Source organism: Pungitius pungitius, chromosome 7, assembly GCF_949316345.1.
Source record: "Pungitius pungitius chromosome 7, fPunPun2.1, whole genome shotgun sequence".
Taxonomy (NCBI): Eukaryota; Metazoa; Chordata; class Actinopteri; order Perciformes; family Gasterosteidae; genus Pungitius; species Pungitius pungitius.
The window spans coordinates 18,886,332-18,906,432 of NC_084906.1; the positions used below are offsets into that span (position 1 = coordinate 18,886,332).

The 20,101-nt window shown below is 44.9% G+C and overlaps 2 protein-coding genes across 4 annotated transcripts; both read left to right on the plus strand.

Annotated features, from left to right (window-relative positions):
* The first annotated feature begins 1,992 nt into the window (after positions 1-1,992).
* Positions 1,993-11,442, plus strand: pias4a (protein inhibitor of activated STAT, 4a). 3 transcript variants are annotated; one of them, XR_005120177.2, is made up of 12 exons: positions 1,993-2,109; positions 4,049-4,430; positions 4,530-4,614; positions 4,711-4,752; positions 4,858-4,948; positions 5,389-5,517; positions 6,703-6,808; positions 6,952-7,025; positions 7,151-7,311; positions 8,002-8,153; positions 8,228-9,056; positions 9,181-11,442. XR_005120177.2 is itself a non-coding variant. In XM_037470187.2 (11 exons), the coding sequence occupies exons 1-11, from the start codon at positions 2,083-2,085 to the stop codon at positions 8,485-8,487; spliced, it is 1,509 nt and encodes a 502-aa protein (XP_037326084.1). In that variant the 5' UTR covers positions 1,993-2,082; the 3' UTR covers positions 8,488-11,442. The 3 variants fall into 3 exon arrangements, 1 of the variants encoding a protein (XP_037326084.1); XR_005120178.2 differs by having other exon boundaries at positions 10,061-11,442; XM_037470187.2 differs by having other exon boundaries at positions 8,228-11,442.
* Positions 11,443-12,811: 1,369 nt separating this feature from the next.
* Positions 12,812-20,011, plus strand: map2k2a (mitogen-activated protein kinase kinase 2a). Its single transcript, XM_037469773.2, has 11 exons — positions 12,812-13,652; positions 13,800-14,010; positions 14,760-14,906; positions 15,042-15,119; positions 15,212-15,263; positions 16,671-16,795; positions 17,366-17,579; positions 17,668-17,732; positions 17,827-17,888; positions 18,111-18,156; positions 18,281-20,011. The coding sequence occupies exons 1-11, from the start codon at positions 13,564-13,566 to the stop codon at positions 18,389-18,391; spliced, it is 1,200 nt and encodes a 399-aa protein (XP_037325670.2). The 5' UTR covers positions 12,812-13,563; the 3' UTR covers positions 18,392-20,011.
* Positions 20,012-20,101: the final 90 nt, after the last annotated feature.

The window sequence follows — 20,101 nt, forward strand, 5'->3', positions numbered from 1 at the left end:
TATATGTTTGTCTGCTTGTGAGTGAGTTTATCAAATATCCTTTTACATTGTGTTAAGGTCTGACATAAAAACTAAAAGGCTGCTTTAAATTCTATTTTGTTGTAATTTTTATTTGCGGTAATGTGTATTTTACTAGCTAGCCAGGGTTTATTTTTTTAGAAAGTAAGCTAAATTTCAGTTATTGACTTGCGCTCTGTAATTATGTGTAAGGGCTCTACTATTGACTTTAGCTATCTATTTAACGTTTAATAAAACATTACCTCTTACCTTGTGTCATTTGTGCTTTGATCGTGAAGATGTTTCAATGTGAGCGATGAAATACATCACATTTCTGTTCTTTGGTTTAAGCTGTACTGCAGAAGACATGTTTATGCTGATTATGTTATAACATACGGGTCAAACATCCTGTGAATTAAACCTTTAATTTTGCAATTAATTGTTTTTTTAATCCCTTCACTCTGTTAATAATAACTGCATTTTTACAATGAAGAGAAACCAAGAGGCTTTCAGTGTTTTTGTGAGTAAAATAAAAAGCACTTAATCCCCCTTGGACTTCATGAAATTGTTTAATGTGTAGCATTTTGAATTGCCTCGTTATTGAAATGTACAATTAAAATACCTTGCCTTTCCTCCAGTGAAACTACGCTACACTTTTAGTGTGGAAAACCTGTACTTTTAAGGTCCAATAATAAATATTATTTCTGTCCATTATTTCAGTGTTTTTGTCCCTAAAACAAATAAAGGTTTAAAAGTGTGTGTATTACTTCATAGTCGACTGATGGTAGAGTTATACAGCTGGAAATCTACCAATTCAATACAAATATTTTCCAAAACAATTTCTCCTTAGCTGCCATCACATTAGTGCAGATAACAGTTGTAGTAAAGTATCTGAATGGATCGACCTGGTTGTGTGGTTTTAGTTAGGGGATGAATTAAATGAGTCAAGTCAAATCCTGGACCATATTGCCCTCTTCTGTTTAAATAAAGGAACATGCAGACTACATACACAGCAGAGAAAACCATTCTGTTCTTTAATCGGCAAGCTTTTGTAATTAGCTTGATTAGTTGATTTGTATGGAGACTTATGTCCTATTTATTACCAATATCAGAATTACAAAAAACAAACATATTATGCATTGTATGAAAGAATTATGTCATTTTGGGTCTGCATTTGTAAAGTGAATTAAGGAGTGTTTGAAAACAGCTGAATATTACATTCCCTACATCTTAAATATTTAATGTCTAAATCATATTCATTTATAACCTTTTGCATGATGCACCGTAGTGGTAAGGAACAGGCACCACCACCTTGTCTTATTGACGCATTGCATCCAAAGTAAAGCTAAAACAAAACAACCCATGTTATGACATGATACTGCAACTCCTTCAATTGATTTTTGTTTTTCCACGAGGCTATTATTTGCCCCACATGAGGGGCTTCTGGGAAAACAGGGCTGGATCACCAGAAGGAGTGCAAATGTTCCCATACCATACTTGTTTTTTATTTTGCTAACAGCTGGACACGACATGGTGTTTGTATTTGGACATGGTTCCTGGTCTGTACTTTGACGTGAGAGTGTATTTGAGTTTGTTTCTCATTTTAAAACCAATTATGAACATACCTTAGACAAAGCATTAACTCCTCATCTCACGGCCGGTTGCAGAGCCCGTAATGGAGTATTTTGCTCGGACGGGATTTGAACACACCATGCGACCTGATCCACTTGACACCCCATGCTTTCCAACCACGTTGAATTTAATCCCCTTTTAAGACACAGGTTCACTATATCTCGATACTATAAAACCGAACTATCAAGGGTATCAAAATGCTTTGACACGTGGTATCACTGATGGACACCGAGGCCTGTTTTTGAAAATAAGACCTGTCTCTTAGTGTTTTTAAAAAGTTGCACTGTAACTTTAAAACATTTAGGTCCCGCCCATTTTGCATATAGATCTTCGTGCTCTGGTTGTATCTGCTCTGTGATTGGATGAGCCTATCCATCCATCAAAGCGGGGTCGGTGTTTCATTGGTGAAAGACTAGCCGTCGTCTCTGACTCTCGCGGTACTGCTGCACGAAGATGGCGGCCGAACTGGTGGAAGCGATGGCAAGTAGAGCTTGGCTAGCTTTGGTTTGAGGAGAGAATGAACCGTGAGAGTGGTTTGAAACTCACCCCGGTCGAGGGGAAGCAAGGGGCTTTGTGTAAATAGAGTCAAGAGTCTGTAGTCGCCGAAATGTGGCGTATTACATTACCGACTCAGCGAACTAGCCTGTGTTGCTAACGCATAGCTAGCATGCTAGGTAATGTTAACTAATGCAAGTGCGTTGGGTTAGCTAGCATCACGCTGGCTTTAAAGGAAGACACCGAAAATGAATGATGGGACCATAAAAGACACTTGGGGCTTTGCTGCCGGCGTTCTTCCCTGCGTGGTCGTATTGGACGTTATTTATCTCATAATTACGTCTCCGTAGTTGGCCGCTTAGTTTATGAAGATGTGCACCTGTCAAAATGTCCAGTTGCCATGATTGAATACCGACAGCCCGGTCTGTAGAGAAGCTAGCCAGTCGCTTAGCGCAGCCGATATTGTTCAAGTGAGGCTAATGTAAAGGCGAACGACTTTATGGCGCTTTTTTTTATTTTAAAGCGCTGCACATCCAGCTGAAGCTTAACGCTCAGCTGCGTTATTGTGGACAATTAATCGACACACAACGATTGTGCAACTGGTGCTCAACTCGACAACGCCACACAAAGCCAGCGCACGAAACATTAAACACGGTTCGCGGTATTCTAGTAACCACAACATTCCGTTCTTGTGTTCGTTTTTCATTCAAACAGTAAGACAGTCTGTACATATTGCGGTTTGTGGTCCGGGGAGGGCTTAATGGTCACCGATGCACAAGCGGGTTTAGTCGCGAGCGAACCGGGAGTAAATGCAAATAAGATGTAAAACGTAACACGTTATTAACGATATGTTCAGTACGCTTTGTCCATCCGGGTTAGTATCACATTAAGGGTGTATTCTACCTGATCGGTAGATCAAATACATGCACACATTTGGCGTGGCAACACTAAAACCTGTCTGTTAACAAACAACAATTACAAGAGCCCAACTGATAGCTTATGATGTACCGACTTAAATTGATCACTGTCCAAGGTGATCACGCCTTTTTATGCCTAAGGGACCTGTGTGGTTTCTGTCTGCGTGCCTTGTGTTGTTTGTTGTGAACGTGTGAACGTAATGCTGTGAAATGCAGCGGTTCACCCATACATTTGAACTACACTAGAGTTTATTTGATGCAAGTGGTCAGAACAAGAAGCAATGCAACTTCTCCTTCGTCTGACCAATGGCGAGGCCGGTTCAAGCTCATGTGGAATTAAAGTGGCTGGGGACAGTAGCTCATTTTGGGAATAATCAGATACTTTTGAGACACCATTGTATCGGGTACAATCAGGCTTGACTTCACCATTGCATATCCTTTGTCAAACAATGGAAGGAGATGCATAAATATAAAGGGACAGAATAATCATTCGTCATTGACATAATCGTAAAAACTTGGATTACTCGTTACAATTGCCTTTTCTATATACTCTGCTAATGCAGCAACAATTTGTCCAAAACACAAAAAGGGAATCCAGAGTCCAGTGTGTAATGCATTCAGCTTGTGAACATAGAATCACATGCCCCATGTCATCAATACTAACTGCTAATTGAGTCAATTATCCCTACCGGTGAATCCCTAAAATTCACAGAATATTAACACTGATATACTGGAGGTTTTTTTTCTCCATTTTGTTCCGTAAAGTTAGGGAGTGTTTTCCCTCACAGCAAAGGATATCTTTTGGGAAGTCAGAGTAAATATCTTCAGAAAAACTTCACCTTGAAATGCAAGAAGAACCCAGAAGTTTGTTTTTGCATTTGATAAAGAATGACTCTGGATGAATGAATTCATGGCATTTTCACCTAAACCTTCCCTGTTCCTATACTTTGCTTTTCATACTATTATGTCTATTGTGCTAATGCTTTTTCTCTTGTTCTCCCTTTTAGAACATGGTCAAAAGTTTCCGGGTCTCAGACCTGCAGACGCTGCTGGCCTCGATGGGCCGCAGCAAAAGTGGGCTGAAACAGGACCTGGTGGGGCGTGCACTGAGGCTCGTGCAGACCGAATACAGCCCGGAGCTCCTGAAGAACGTCAGGCAGCTCTACGAGTCGCGCTTCCCCAAAACGTCTGGCTGGCTCGCGGCACGGCGTCCAGATGGGGTACCTGTTGGCTACTCATCCCTCAGCTCCTCCCCCACTGCCACCTCTCAGGGCGCAGACTACCTCAACGGCATTTCCAAAACGGCCCCCACACCTGCAGCAGAGGTCAAGCTGGTGCCACTGCCCTTCTACCAAACGTTGGAGACACTGTTGTTACCAACAGAGCTAAGTGAGTGTATATATCTTGACGTTTCTGTATTTAGACCATTTGTTTTTTTTAGAAATGCTATGTCTAAATAGTATCCTCTGTTTGTCTAAACAAATTCAGTTTCCCAGAACAATGAGAAACTGCAGGACAGTCAATGCATATTTGAATTAACACCACACCAAGCAGACCAGATCAGAAATGCAAGGTAAGAAAGTTCAAACCTTCTCCTCTGATCTGAATTGTTTGTTACAAATTCTATAACTAATTCCCATTTCTATCTGTGATCTTTTTACTCACTAAGTGAGCTTCGTCCAGGAATGAGATCAATCCAAGTGGTTCTGAGGTGAGTTCCCACTACAACTCTGCCAGTGACTCTGCTGCTGATCTGAAATCCCCTGACAAATGTTTAAGGAGAAATAATGTTGATTGGCCAAACTCTCTGTTGCAGAATCTGTTACACCGACTCCATCGGGGTCCAAGAAGACCAATATCCTCCCAACATTGCTGTCAAAGTCAACCAGTCGTACTGTCACGTGCCGGTGAGTTACTCATCGACTCAGAGACACGCTGCACCTTCCGAGCACAAATGTGACTAAAGTCTGGCTTTTGCTCAGTAACGCCTGTAAGCCCTTTTTACAGTTATTAAGTTACTATTTTGGGTGTTACTAACACAAAACCACTGAAAGGTCATCTGATGCTCAGCGTGCCTTTTTCAGCTGTGCTGCACTAAGAGAACTGAGCTCCATTTGAACTACTCGCGAGGAAACCGCTTCTCGTCTTTTTTCACTTTTCCAAATTATGTGTCACATAACTAAAAGTGACAGCACAGCTACCCAATCAGTGGCCTGGTTAGTTTTTTTTTAATGCAATGTCTAAGCCTTTCGGCAGCATTTCTGATGTCTGTTATGTCAACAAGTTACAACTAAACCAAATTGAAATTGATTAAATCTGTGCAATGTGTGTCTGTCTGTATCTACAGGGCTATTACCCCTCTAATAAGCCCGGTGTGGAGCCCCGCCGTCCTTGTCGCCCTGTTAACATCACCCCCTGGTTGCATCTCTCCAGTGCCACCAACCGGGTCACCGTCACCTGGGGAAACTTCGGCAAGGTCAGAGTCTGAATATTTCATGTATCCATAATTTGTCCTAGCTCAGGGTTTTGGTGCAAGCTGAGACATGCGATCTCTTTCTTTTTGTGCTTCGTTGAGTCAGTAATGTAGTCTACAAATAAAAATAATGCTCCTCAGGCAAAATGCTGAAGTACTTTTCCTAGCGTCATGATCTACAGAAGCAGCTGGAAGGCTGCTTCCGTACCCTCTTCTTTTAGAGCTCTTGTGTAAACCAATTAGGCATCTGAGACGCAAAAGCCAACATTTTTTGTATTCAGTCTTCCTTGTGTGTTAATGGTTTTTATTTATCCTAGAGGTTTGGAAATAACCAGATCATGATGGTGTCACTAAAACTGCCTGACACCTGAATAGCGCTGTGTTACGAAAATAATGCACATAAAAACATTATACCTTTTTAGTATTCATCAAATTCCAAGTAGTTATACCAATGTCCCTTTTCTTTGTTCAAAGCCTCTGAGGTTTTTGAACGACGCTTGAATGTTTGTTTTTACGTCGTTACCCGAAAAACAAACAATGCAATGGAGAAGGAGAAGCCATCACTGGAATCTTATTCTACCAAGAGAATAAAACTATTCACTACCGAGCCTGTGTGAAAGCGTTATCTCCACCTCTCTCATCTCTGCTCTGTTTGCGTTCGAGCGGCTGAAGGAGCCCTCTGTAGTTCTTCTTTGGCCTCACTGGATGCAGGAAGAACAGATTTTGCAGCTGCGCCCAGTTTGTCTCTAAATCCCGGACTCTGATGGATGAGGCTGAAAATATGCAATAGTTCCTTTTTTTTTAAAGCATGAAGGCACATTTGCATTTATTTAATTTACTCCTTTAGGAAGATCCCAGTGATAGCGAGCATTCTTAAAAACAAAAGGTTTTCCTCAGATGTGACTTTTAATTTGCCAATATAAAATATGGAGCTTGCTTGCATTGAATTCAGTTTTACAATCGGGAGGTTTCCAGATTTGCCTTTTTAATTCTCATTAAATAAGTAGATTTCTTTGATATGAAGTCACTTCTTTTTTCTTTTTTTTCTGGCTTATTGTTCAGTTTAAGTGCAGATTTAGTCATTTCCTCCGTGGACCAAATGTTTTAAATGTCCTTTTTTCATTGGATAATATGGAATTTGAGATTAAATTGTCCTCTTATGTCATTATGTCGTGACCCTGTTTGCAGCGGTACTCTGTGGCGGTGTACCTGGTGAGGGTTTTCACTGCAGCCGACCTCTTCAGCCAACTCAAACTCTGCTCCGAGGAGAGCGCAGAGCGCTGCCGTGAACGCAGTAAGCGCCGCCGACAGAACAAAGTCAAGGGTGTCAAACTCCTGGTTCAAATTCTTTAAGTTGGACTTTATGGAGTTTACTGTGTAACCATCTGTTGTCCGATAAACTATTATGATGCTTGATGATATTTTGTTGTCCCGTAGTTCAAGAAAAACTACGTTTTGACCCGGAGAGTGAAATTGCAACAACGGGCCTCCGGGTGTCTCTCATTTGTCCAGTGAGTATTTGTTTCGTATTTCCGTGGTTCTGCAGTAATGAACGTCAGTTTCACTAATGTTTGTCCCCCTGTGAATCTCGATTGCTGTGACATGCTTCCTCTCTCTCTCTCTCCTACTTACCCAGCTGGTGAAGATGCGGCTCGGTGTTCCATGTCGAGTTTTAACCTGCGCCCATCTTCAGTGTTTCGACGCGGTCTTCTTCCTGCAGATGAATGAGAAGAAGCCCACATGGACCTGCCCAGTCTGCGACAAGCCCGCCCCCTTCGAGCTGCTCACTATCGATGGGTAAGGAGACAGAAGTGTGCCCTGACTTGTCGTCCCCCGCTGCTGCACCGTCTCCCACTCAATAAATTCAGAAAATGTGACTCTGTAATTCTACCTCTGTGGGTTTAAGCGATTCGAGCGGCAAAGACGTTGGCGCAATTTAAGGGCTGCTGATGAGATTTGAATCACGCACCGACCTACATGGGAATAAGGAGTTTTTACGAGGACGACATATCAGATTTAAAAACAAGTTATGGTAGCGGTTTTTGTAGGAGGTCAAAGCTCGCGACCGACCACTATCGGCACAGAGACCATACAAAATGTCTCTCAAGTTTACGCTGTGAAGAACCCATGGGCATCGCAGTCCAGCTCGGCTACAATACTTTCATCTGCAACCATTTGGGCGTCTAGCAACTTTTCACAGGCGCGCCCTTACTACCACAAACACTGAGCGCTTTGTATTACCGTTTGGCTTTGAGTTATTCTTGCATTCCTTAAATGAAGCCTGTGTGAAAGTCCTTTTTTGTCATTGCTCCAGGTTTCACAATAGTGTGGCAGTTTAAGGTATTTACATCTGCAGATATAATAGTTTTGATAGAACCCAAAGTTCACTCAACTAATTTGAGGATTTAGGCTCCCAATAAGGGTTTTATTTTTCTCCTCTGCGGCTGTGAAATCAGTTTTTTACCGAGGTGGCATCGTGTGTTTCAGGCTGCTGTCGGATATCGTGAAAGAGACGAGTGAGGACATCGAGGAGATCGAGTACTTGACTGACGGCTCCTGGCGACCCATCAGAGATGAAAAGGAGCGGGACCGAGAACGAGAACGCAGCAACACTCCGGAGTACCCCGTTGTTGATATATGTAAGTGTCTGACGCCGTCCGCTCCGACCGTCACCCTTGTTTTCGGTTTTAAAAAAAGGCCTCCATGTGCGCAGGCATTCCCGAGGCCAACGGGCATTCGCCGGCCCACAGCAGCACCAGCCTGACGGGTAAATCCGGGAGCGGCTCTGTGGGGATGGCGGGGGGACCCGTGGCAGGAGGCGCGGTGGTAGATCTGACTCTTGACTCCTCCTCCGAGGAAGAGGAAGGCGGCGGCGCGGGGGGAGACAGCGAGGACACTGAGGACAGCGCCGACAGTCCGGCGCCGAAGAGGGGCCGGTACAACTACGACAAGGACCTGGTCACGGCCTACTGACCCCCCCCCAGACACCCACCCACCTCCCCCACCTCCCCCTCCTACCCCCCCCCAAGCTCGGTCCCCGCGCACACAGAGACAGAGAGGCGGGGAGCTGAAGGGACGAAGACACAGTGACCCACTAGATGCAACGACCCTCCCCTCAGTCCACAAAAAAAGCCGTAAAAGTCGGAGCCTTTTAGCGGCTCTCTGGTTTGTATCCAGTCCAAACGCACTCAAACAAGCTGTTAGGCCTCCACCCCGGAGGCATCAGGAGTCCTCTCCGTACTGCACACCACTGGAAGCAACTCGAGCTCTTCTTGGCCAACACTCACCTTGCAGAGAACATCTGCACCGTCCTGCCTCTACTCAAAGAGACTGAATGGATCGTGCACCTCCTCTCTATCTCTCTCTCTCTCTCTCTCTCCACCTCATCTCTCTTTGACTTGGAATTACTGGCTCTTTCAGCCGTGGGCATTTGATGTCGATGCCTTTTTGGATTTTTGTCACATTTGTGATGAACAGGCAAGTTGAAAATCAAGGCTCCTCGTGCAGCTTTTGGTAAAAAGTTCAAACAACTAATGGAAAAGGTGAGAATTAAGAGGGTGGAAATTTGGGGGGGGAAGACGTGAGATATCTGGAGTGTGATGAAAATTAAAACCTCCCATTGTGTTTATTTCTTTCTTCAAACTATGAATTTTTTTTTTTTTTCAGGATTTTTTCCTTTTTAACAATGAAAGGGCAGATCACAATACTGGCCTCAATATGTGATGCTTTCCATTTTTTTTTTTGACCTTCACTAAAGAGAACCTACCTCAGTCATAAAATAGTTGCAGACTGACCAGAGAGTAGCTTACAAAGAGGCGGAATCAGTCTTTATGAAGCCAATATTACACTGGATATTTAGTTTTCCTTCATTTTTATTTTTTTTAATTCCATCGTCCCGTGCAGCTCTGTTCCCTCCTGCAGCCACCGGGTCTTAAAGGGTGAGAGTGAGTAACCGAGGTAACGGTAGGTGTCAGTGATGAGCCAGTTGTGGGTGGAACAGAATTGCAGTTCTCGCGCTGCAGAAGGATTTGTTGGGAGTGATTTATATCTGCATTCCACGCATCAATATCACTGTGCCAAAGCAGGTCTGTTTTATGAATTCACTGACGGCGAGATTTTGTTGCCTTTTTTTTTTTTTTTTTTGTCATTTTAATTTGAGTGGTGAAGATAGGAGCCCTTTTTTTTAAGGCTAGCTGAAGGTTTTATTTAGTTGAGGGTTTTCTTAAATATATATATTTTTTCGAGGCAGAATACAATCTGTGGTAAAGGACAGATCGTGGTGCCGGAATCAAGAAGAGCTGTCACCCCCCCCGCCCCCCCTCCATCCCACACATTTTGACGTATCATATTTATTTAATAGATTCACATTTTCTTCAGTTTTGTGTAACCTGTTGACTTAACATTTGGCTGTTGTTCTGTGCGTAAGCTGCTATTGCTGCTGTGGTCTGAGTGCTTTAGTTGAGGTTGGTTTCGGGCTCGCTTTCCCCCCTGAACGAATCCGACACAAGTTAAAGCACCTTTTTTTTTTTTTTTTCTTCTGTGCAAGGCCTAATCGGGTGTTGATGCGTGCAGAACAAGTGCCGCCCCTCCCTCCCTCCCTCCCCGGCCACAGGTCAGATCTACTCGCTGGAAAAGAACTACATGCCCCATGCGGTCTATCTTTCACCAGGTATTCCGCTCTCACCTGCAGCAGCGTTGTGGGCTGCGTGGCTTTGGGGTTTCGTCGAAGGTCGAAGGTCAATCAGTGTTTGCTCTGAGAGGAAAGACGCCGCTGTGTGGCCAGAGCTGTTTGCACTTTCATCCGATTCGCCATCCTAACTTTAAAAGGCTTATTCATTTCAAAGCCCTCATGTAGTGAGTATTAATCTGGGACCTCTGACCTTTTTTTTTTTTTTTTTTGGATCAGTTCTTCGCAAACCATCTCTTGAGGTTGGGGGAGGGGTGGTTGAAGTCACTCGGATGAAATGAAATCCACGTACGTTTCCCTGATGTCGTCATTCCTTTGTTACGGATTGACCAGACCAGCATCTGTTGTTTTTTTTCTTTGGCGTTGCTCATCGCGGGGAAAATGACATCTGCGCATCGATCGAGGCCTCGCCGTTGCAAGTGCGTCCTCCCGACAAGTTTGATTGGGAAAAGTAGGTAGTCAAATCTGGTCTTCCATTTTCCTCCTCCTTCTGACACTGAGGAGCTTTACAGAATCAATATACTGTTGAAATGTTTGATGATCCACACAAAATTGATTGATTGGCGCCATTACCGCCCGTACATCATCCTTCTGTCCCTGAAAAGGAAATTCCATCGAAGGCGCTTTGAAACCTATATAATGTAAAGAACTCTAATACCTTTCTTTAACTAGGCAATTTGTATTTGTAAGTAACTGCTATACATATAAGAAATGACATTGTTCACTTGTCTCTGTAAAAAAAAAAGTTGAATTGTTTTGAGTGGATCCCACCCCCCCCCCCCCCCCTAAAACTTTTCTTTGCCTCGTGGTTAAAGATGAGCGGTTGTTGCTTCTGTGGAACTGAGCCAGTCGTTTGGGAGCCGGAGAGAGAGCGGAGGGTCTGTTCTTTTTGTAGTGGCATCTCTTCTTCTTCTTCTTATAATAATGCATAAGGTAGCATGGGCAGAGGCTTACAATCCATGATGTAAATGTTTCGTTTGTTGTGTTTTTTTTATATGTTCATATTAAAAGACAATAAAATTAAAATAATATTTTATTAAGCCTTGAATCGCCTCCAGTTGTTCCTCCAGGCAAACGGACAATAAGAATGCTGTTGGGGGCAGCATGCGGCCGAAGCCACAGAGGACTGGGAGGACTGGTTGTGAGGTGGAGGTTGATTTGGGCCTGTACCAAACGCTCTGACCTGGGGACACAATATCATGCCTGTTGAGGATAAAACTGTACAATTTGAAATATCGTATTCTAACAGCTGTTATTGACGTGTGGAATTAATTAAAATCAATTCTTAAAGAAAAATGAAAACGTGCCATTGTTTTATTTTGAAACTGGTCCGTTTGTATTCAGCCAGACAGCCACTGTTAACCAGCGGATCCTCAGGTGAATTCATCGCATCTTTTCATCGTTGAGGTCTGCAGGTGCTGCGAGAATTATTAGGATCAACTTGAGGTTAAGCCATTTAAATTTAGTCTTTTGTGAAGTTTAGCCGCTTAGTGTTCTTGGGGTTATTACTAGGGCCGGGACTTTAGCGCGTTAATTACGATCAATTAATTACAATGTGAATTAAGATTAATTAATTGCACAAAAAATAAAAACACATTAAACATCTTTTACGCATTTGTACACTTATTTTTTGCACCGCGGAACGTTTCTTGTACTTGAAAGTATTGGTCTACTTAAAAAAACCTAGTTTACAGAAGGTCTACTTACCTATAGGCTACCTGAATTTCTGAAAGTACTATATTTCTAAATATGCTATTTCTACACTTGTCTGCTGGAATTGGTTGAACAAAAATAAAAATCCATGTGAAAAAAATTACTTCTCACTGTTCTCAGGTCAAATATTTATGCAATTAAAATGCGATTCATTTTGATTAATTAATTACAAAGCCTCTAATTAATTAGATTAATATTTTTAATCGAGTCCCGGCCCTAGTTATTACATTTAAGTAGTTTAATTTGGTTGTCCTTATTTCATGTCTAGGGCAGTGAAATAAAGTTTTCCAATTGTACATCCTATTTCGATTGCAAAGTGAATTGTATTTTTTATTAGGCCGCCTTAAATGCTAATTTAGCTGTTCTGTCCCCTGTTTGGATCCCGTTTGATGACCAAAGATATGGGCAGTTGGTCCACAGTGTTCCTTTTAAAAAAAAAACAATTGAATCACTTTAAAATGCTGTGTAGTTTACATATCACCGCTGATGTTTCTATATGCGGATTGGGGGTGGTTGGGTCCTAATACAGACAAATGTTCTGTATATTGAAGGTTAGAAGGATTTGTCGGTGATTAACAACAATGCTGATTTAAATGAATTGCGACAAATAAACCCAAATTTGTAAAAATAATGCAAAGGGTACATATTTTACCTGTTTTGATAATTTTAAGTTATATGAGGTAGAGTGGCATTAAAAAATATACGGTTATACGGTTATATTTTATTATTCCTTCAGTTCCTCTTTCTTTCCGCCAGGTGGCAGCAACGCGCTTCGCAGCTTGTTTATTAACTGCCATTAAACACATAAAGCAACGGCGTGAATAATAAATGGTTAAACTTGACTTTCATCTCGTAAAAAAAATAAAAAAAATAAATAAAAACGGTGTCACCACAAACTCATAAAATGTCCCCATTTCTCGTGTCAACTCACTCTCGCGCTACTTCTATTTGAAGGGCTCTCCCCGTGGGTGTCACACGGGTCCGATGCTGCTGCAGCTGCTTCCTGTATCAAGGCACCACCACACAACCGAAGCCCTTCTTTTTTCTTTTTTTTGTTGGGGGGCCAGCTCCAAGCGCCTCCACGACCTGAGACACGGAGGAATCTGTTGCTCGGACGCTGCTCTCCTGCGGAGGGAAAGACACCCGACACCCGTCTCCCGGTGCTCGCTGCCCGGATAAAAACCGCCGTGGCCCCGTTTGTTTTTTTCCTTGCGCAAGAAAGAGAGACGCAGGGGCAGGTTTTTTTTTTTCTTTTTCCTGGATCCGGTGCTAGCTAGGTAGCTAGGCTAGTCGGCTAATGGGCTGGTAGCTGTAAGGTACAGAAACCCAGAGCGAGAAGAACCAGGAAATAAAAGAAATGCGTGCACTCGGAAAGCTCTAGATGCAGCGGAACACCCTCCCCAGGCTTTTAAAGAACCACCTCTAAATGACCCGATTCACCCCAAAGATCTAAACGACATGCTACCGAAAGTCTTCTAACTTTGCTAACGTTAGCTAGCTAAGCTGACCCTGTTGCTTCTTCCACCCTCCTCCTCCTCCTCCTCTTCTCCTCACGCAAGAGTTTCGGAGAAGCGAACAGCAGCTTCTTCGCTCACCGTCAGGTTCGCGCGTTATTCGGGAGGCGAGGACGGGAGGTTTAAGGGGTAGAAATGGCTCCGAAAAGAAGACCCGTTCCCCTGAACATAACGCCCATCGGGGAGGGACAGGCCATCTCCAACACCATCGATGCTGCATCTGAGTGAGTGACGCGAGGCCTGCCATGAGCACAGGTGTATTGTGTCAAAAGTGGGGTTGAAACGTCATGACCTCGTTAACGGCGACTAGGTGGGAGTGGGTTAATGTTCCTGTCTTCTCCCCCCTTCCTCGTCCTCTTCCTCCTCCCCAGAGCCAACCTGGAGGCCTTGCAGAAGAAGCTGGGCGAGTTGGACCTGGACGAGCAGCAGAGGAAACGACTGGAGGCCTTCCTGACCCAGAAGGCCCAGGTCGGGGAGCTGAAGGACGAGGACTTTGAGCCCATCTGCGAGTTGGGTGCCGGCAACGGGGGAGTGGTCAACAAGGTCCGCCACAAGCCCTCGGGCCTGGTCATGGCCCGCAAGGTGAACATTGACGCGCGTGGCTGCAGGTGAAGGGTGACGTTGTCGTAGCAGCGCTGGTCTAAAACGCATTCCAGATGTGTAGTATTTTCACACCACATTCCCGGGAATGCCCGGCCTCGCTTTGCTGCATTGAAACAATGGCACCACGCTGTCTTGGATCCCATTACCTGTAAATGACCAATGTTTTTAAATATGTCCTCGCGTTGACGCAGCCTGCAGGGATCCTCATCATAAACACTTTACTGTTGTATCGGTTTCCTCCCCTCTCATTTGAAAGGAATGGCGTTCAGTTTCTGAAAAAGTATGAACGTTACTGACACACACACACACACACACACACACACACACACACACTGAGTCGGGCGACCTGAGCGAGCACAAGCATGCCCTTTAAGTATGTGTTGACACGCCAGTTCCCTTAAAGCGCCGCACTGCATGAAGAAATAACTATTTGGGAGAACCATGTTGTGGTTCTCATTATCCCAAAGTGGCTGTAAATCCTAAAGCTAAGTGTAGTGACTGTTTTTTTTTCTTTTTCTAAACTATTTTTAATGAGACCCTGAATGATTTGTGTCGAGTTTGCCGCAGATGAGAAGCGGAAACGGGTTGTAATACAAACCACACGCGGCCTCTGAAGTGTGTCGACATATAGCATCTATAGGAGGTCGGGGGGGGGGGGTGTGTGACGAAGCCGCTTCAGTTGCATTTGTCACACCATCCGTTGACGGTCTCGTCGTTTCCCTCCCCAGTTGATCCACCTCGAGATCAAGCCCGCCATCAGGAACCAGATCATCAGAGAGCTGCAGGTGCTGCATGAATGCAACTCTCCTTACATTGTGGGCTTTTATGGGGCCTTCTACAGCGACGGCGAGATCAGCATCTGTATGGAGCACATGGTGAGAGACGGACCTTGTTGAATTCTATTCGTTACCACGTGTGTGTGTGTGTGTGGTTGGCTGTTTTAAAAAAAAAAAAATTAAAAAAAATGTAAATGCTACGTCACGTTTGGATTGTGTAAAATGTGTTTACAGGATGGTGGATCTTTGGACCAGGTCCTGAAGGAAGCCAGAAGAATCCCAGAAGAAATCCTGGGGAAAGTTAGCATAGCTGTATGTTGTCCACTGATTCTTTTTGCATTTTTAGAAATCTATTGTTTCTACCTTCTTTTCTTTGACACACTTGAAATCTCTCCCGCTTGCAGGTGTTGAGGGGCTTGGCCTACCTGCGGGAGAAGCACCAGATCATGCACAGAGGTATGGGGGGGGAGGGGGGCGGGACATTAAGGTGCAGAGGATTGTCCCCGAATTTATACATCACCACATTTTATTTCAAGCTTTGTATTTTATGTGTCACATTGTCACATTTTACTCGTAAGCTTGACTCTCAATACTAGGATTACAACTACTTTTTTTTTCTACTTTTGACTTCAGAAAGGCGAGATTCCAACAAAAAATTGAATTATATTTAACGGCATAGCAATTAATTACTAAAATATTGTAGCTGACATTTTTATTTTTACATCCTTCATACACTTTTTTTTTTTTTTTTTTCCTACTAAAAGTAATGAACTTGGACTAAAACACATTTGCATGTTTTTTAATCGTTAAATTCTTAGTTTTTATGGCCTCAGCGTATTGGTTTATAGCCATAAAATGTATTAAAATGCAGCACTGGGACAACTGCCTCGTTTCCGGCTCACAGCGACGTTATTCTCGTTTTAGGAATAATAAAATGTAGATGTTTTTATGGGCTTTGTTTTGGTTAGCGTAATGAGTCCCGTCCTTTCAGTATTACTGGCGGCTAAACTTCTTGATCGCGCCTCTGAGGCGACCAGCTGGGACTCGCACTCTGCAAATGTGACCGTGGAAACAACATTTTAAGAAAGGAAAAAAAAAAAAAAAAAACCCGCCGCATTACGCCCCTCGTTATGCGCTCGCATCGCCCCTCTGAAACCAGCTCAGACACATCGGCTCGGAGCGTTTAGGTGCGATTGCCCCCTCGGATGCGATTCCACAGCAGCAGCAGCCGCGCCCTGTCGACCCCTCCCTCCGCCACCTCCTTTTCGATGTCACTCATCACGTGCCCCTGGTCGGGGGGGGGGGGGGGCCCAGATTGCAGGGCTCGGGCTTACTTCATTATTTTGCAGGATGTTTTCCAGCGATGAGCGGGAAATGTGAAGGGACGGGTGTGTTTGTGACTGGGGGGGGGGCTGAGCTATTTTTCTCCCTCGCTCGATTAACGCGGCACCACATGCAGCTGGGAGGTGTTGGTGTGTGGGGGTGGGGGGGCTGTGACTATTTCTAAAGTCATTCTATACTGCAAGAACAGTGGGGTTTTTAACGTTTAAAAAATATATATTTCTAAACATCTAAAGGCATATTTTGAACAAAGCTGCATGCATCATCATCATAGACACGTCCGTATACACACATCCATTCATGCCTCTCCCGTGATAATATTTACATACCTGAGCCCATGTGTGTGTATATATTAACATACCAGACAGGAGATTCCAAATGGAAGCCGCGCCTACAAACACAAATAACCTGCCGAAGGGATCAATAGCAAGCGGGTTGAGAATGGACATGCGGGCTGAAGACGGCCCTCTGTGGTTTCACACTTTGTTGTTTCTCTCCCCCCCCCCCCCCCCCCCCGCGTAGATGTCAAGCCCTCCAACATCCTGGTCAACTCCCGCGGGGAGATCAAGCTGTGCGACTTTGGCGTGAGCGGGCAGCTCATAGATTCCATGGCCAACTCCTTCGTCGGAACGCGCTCCTACATGTCGGTGAGTCAGCGCCGCACGCCTGCGCCCCCCCCACCCCTTTTCCTCTGGCCCTAGCCCCACTTTCCTTCTCCCCTCGTCCACGAGCCCCGCCCCCTCCCTCCCTTCCTCTCTCGCTCCCCTGCCAAGAGCCGAGGGCTGAGCTCAGGAAAGGCTTCGTTGGCACAGAGCGGGGAGCGACTGTGCTCGCTCTTTCTCCTTCCTCCTTCTTTCCCCTCGCTCTTGAGACACCTATTCGGGTAGGTGGGGGGGTGGGGGGGGTTGTGGAAGCCGCTCGTCTGGCCCCTCCCTCGCCCGCAAAGCGCCAGTGGCGGAGAGACTCTCTGGGCCTTTCATCATCGTAATTCCCAACGCACACACCACCTGTCCTTGCTCACCCTTCGCTTCCTGCCAAAGCCTCCCATCCTCTGTCCTCTTTGCGCCCACCACACCCCAGCTTTCCTTGCCATAACAACACCCCCTCCTCCCCCCGCCATTCTCCTCTCCACCACTTCCTGTGCCCGACCCTCCCCGCGGCCTGGCGTCTTGGCTCTGGCCGCCCCTCCTGACGTAGGCCCGTGTGCTCCTCGACAGCCGGAGAGGCTGCAGGGCACTCACTACTCGGTCCAGTCCGACGTGTGGAGCATGGGGCTGTCCCTGGTGGAGCTGGCGATCGGCCGCTACCCCATCCCCCCACCCGAGCCCAAGGAGCTGGAGTCCATCTTCGGACGGGCCATTCTGGACGGCGCCGAGGGGGAGCCGCACACCAACGCGCAGAGGCCCCGGCAGCAGGGCCGGCCCGTGAGCGGTAAAACACTATTTACTCATTTTATGGTATTCACTTGTTACTTGAATAATTCCTAATTGTGTGGCTGATCTGCTTCTCTTTGCTACAGGGCATGGGACGGACAGCAGACCTGCCATGGCCATCTTTGAACTTTTGGACTACATTGTGAATGAGGTCAGAGAATGGGCCCCAACCTTTTTGTTTCTGCCCAAAAGGCTCGCTTGCGGTCATTGTTGATGCCTTTTTTGATGTCCTCCTTCCTCCTCAGCCTCCACCTAAACTGCCACTTGGGGTCTTTACCAATGACTTCCAGGACTTTGTGACTAAATGGTAAGCATTTGGCAAATACATTTTTAGAGTGAGCTAATAAACTTTAAAAAAAAAAAAAGAAAGGAAAAGAAATGTGATTTTCTGCCTAAGTTGACTCCGGAGAACTAGATCACGTCGACGGCTCTGCTCTCTTCACATGTGACATTGAGGCGGCCGTTGGTGTTGACTGAAATGCAGTCGTGTACGCTGTGGTAAACCTTTCCGCTGTCGTGTATCTTGCAGTTTGATCAAAAACCCAGCAGAGCGGGCCGACCTGAAGATGTTGATGGTGGGTACCGCGGCTTCGTTGTCCTTCATCTCCAAAGCTTTGTTTTAATTGTGATTGGTTAACGGCGCCAGCATTCTATACAATGGGGTTGACTTTTTCTTTTTTTTTGTGGTTTTTCTTCCAGAGTCACACTTTCATCAAGCGATCTGAAGTCGAGGAAGTCGACTTTGCCGGCTATTTGTGCAAAACCATGGGCCTCAACCAGCCCAGCACTCCCACCCGCGGCACTGAGTGAACAGCCCCCCCACCCCAAAACCGCCCTGACGCACGCCTGGGTCTTGCTTGCGTACACTTAAAATATACTGCGCGCACACACACACACACACACACACACACACTGGCACCCCTCCCCATCTTGCTCTTGGGTACGGTCGTTGTCCCCCCCCCCCCCCCCCCCCCTCTGTTTATTCCTCCAGCAGCAGCTTTGAGGCGTTGTGCAGTAAGAAGCACAGGCTGCCCGTGTCACAGCTCACGTCTCCTCCACGCCGCTGCAGAGGCTGCCACGTGGGGTCGGCTCCAGCTGGATCAATTGTTTTTTTTTTTACAAACTTATTTTGTGTCGTTAGTTGTCCAATGTTCTACGTTAACCTTGACCGTTGGCGGCTTGTGGGACTTTGGAAATCTCTCCAGCAGGGCCCTTATTAAAACACAAAACGGAAGTTCATAAATGAGTTCTCCTGTAGGTGAATCGAGCCGTTTTATTTTGTTTCAAACACATCCACGCATAAATGTTGATGAGCCGAACCTTTAACCTCCGATGTGATCATCCATGTTGTTGGTAGAGGCCGCAGGACTTCCGGGCGTATACGGAGAATGTGAACTATTTGGCGAAAGGGTGATCTCTCTCTCTGACCATCACTTAGTGAACGAGCTCACAAACCAAAGAGGCCGCTCTCGACGCCCGACTCGTATGATTTTGTATGCAAATTCTTAAACGGTATATCAGTGTACTGAGAATGGGATTCTTTTTTTTTTTTTTATTATTATTCAGTGATCTACACGGTTTTGACATGGTTTTTCTGAAAATACATTTATACGCGCATCCCACACGGTGTACTGTGGAAGCCTGATGAATGCCAGGATGTCCCTAATGACATTGATAAAACAGTGATGGGGATAATATAGCATGGTTTATCTTTCTAATACTGTGTGTATTTTATTTCCCAATATCACGATGGGGACGATTTGCTGGTGTTTTAATCAAAAGCCTGAATCTGTTATATTAATGCAAAGTTCCAATCACATTGACTCATTTAAATATTTGCTTTTTCTCTCCCTGTTGTCGGTCTGGACTTTACCCTGAAGTGTATTTGGTTATGTTCTCACTGTACTGCTTTGTGTGGCACTCCCAAGCTTTCCCTTGGGACAGAACCAGCCAAGAGGCTTGGTTTATGGGAAAGACTTGAGTTGAAATGCAATTTCACAACATTTCCCCTGTAATTCAAACCAATTAATGGGATTTAAAAATAGTACAACTCTGCGTCGAATGGGAAACCAGACCGGTCAAGTAGTTCAAAGGGTTTTGCTGAATATTTGAACCCAGGTTAGTGTTGGTCACGTGGTGGTGGTGGTGGTACTTGCTAACCTGCCGTATTCTCTCTGCTTATGGCTGCCCTTTCTTATCCTCCCCTCCCCCAAAATGTGCATTTCTTCAGTGCAAAATGAATGCATTATCACTTGTATGTGTACAAAGCTGTATACACAAATTACAGGAGTTCTATTTTGCAGTCTTAATATACAAATTTTGATTTATGTAAATGACAAGGCAGAGCAGTCATTCTATTATAATATAAAAATGTGTTGGATATGGTTATGATGTATAAAAAGATTAAAATAAATCTTATTTGTCAATGTGCTCTATGGTGTTATTTATTAATATCAGCCCATGCTGTTCACTCGGTCTTTACTACAAATTGATGTCTCTAACAGACAATTAAGATACTTT

Coding starts and splice junctions, on each gene's coding strand:
- pias4a (XM_037470187.2), top strand. CDS start 2,083: ATGGCGGCCGAACTGGTGGAAGCGATG. Junction 2,110..4,048: donor CCGAACTGGTGGAAGCGATG/GCAAGTAGAGCT, acceptor TCTCCCTTTTAG/AACATGGTCAAAAGTTTCCG. Junction 8,154..8,227: donor GTACCCCGTTGTTGATATAT/GTAAGTGTCTGA, acceptor CCATGTGCGCAG/GCATTCCCGAGGCCAACGGG.
- map2k2a (XM_037469773.2), top strand. CDS start 13,564: ATGGCTCCGAAAAGAAGACCCGTTCCCCTGAACATAACGCCCATCGGG. Junction 14,011..14,759: donor GCCTGGTCATGGCCCGCAAG/GTGAACATTGAC, acceptor TTCCCTCCCCAG/TTGATCCACCTCGAGATCAA. Junction 15,264..16,670: donor GCACCAGATCATGCACAGAG/GTATGGGGGGGG, acceptor CCCCCCGCGTAG/ATGTCAAGCCCTCCAACATC.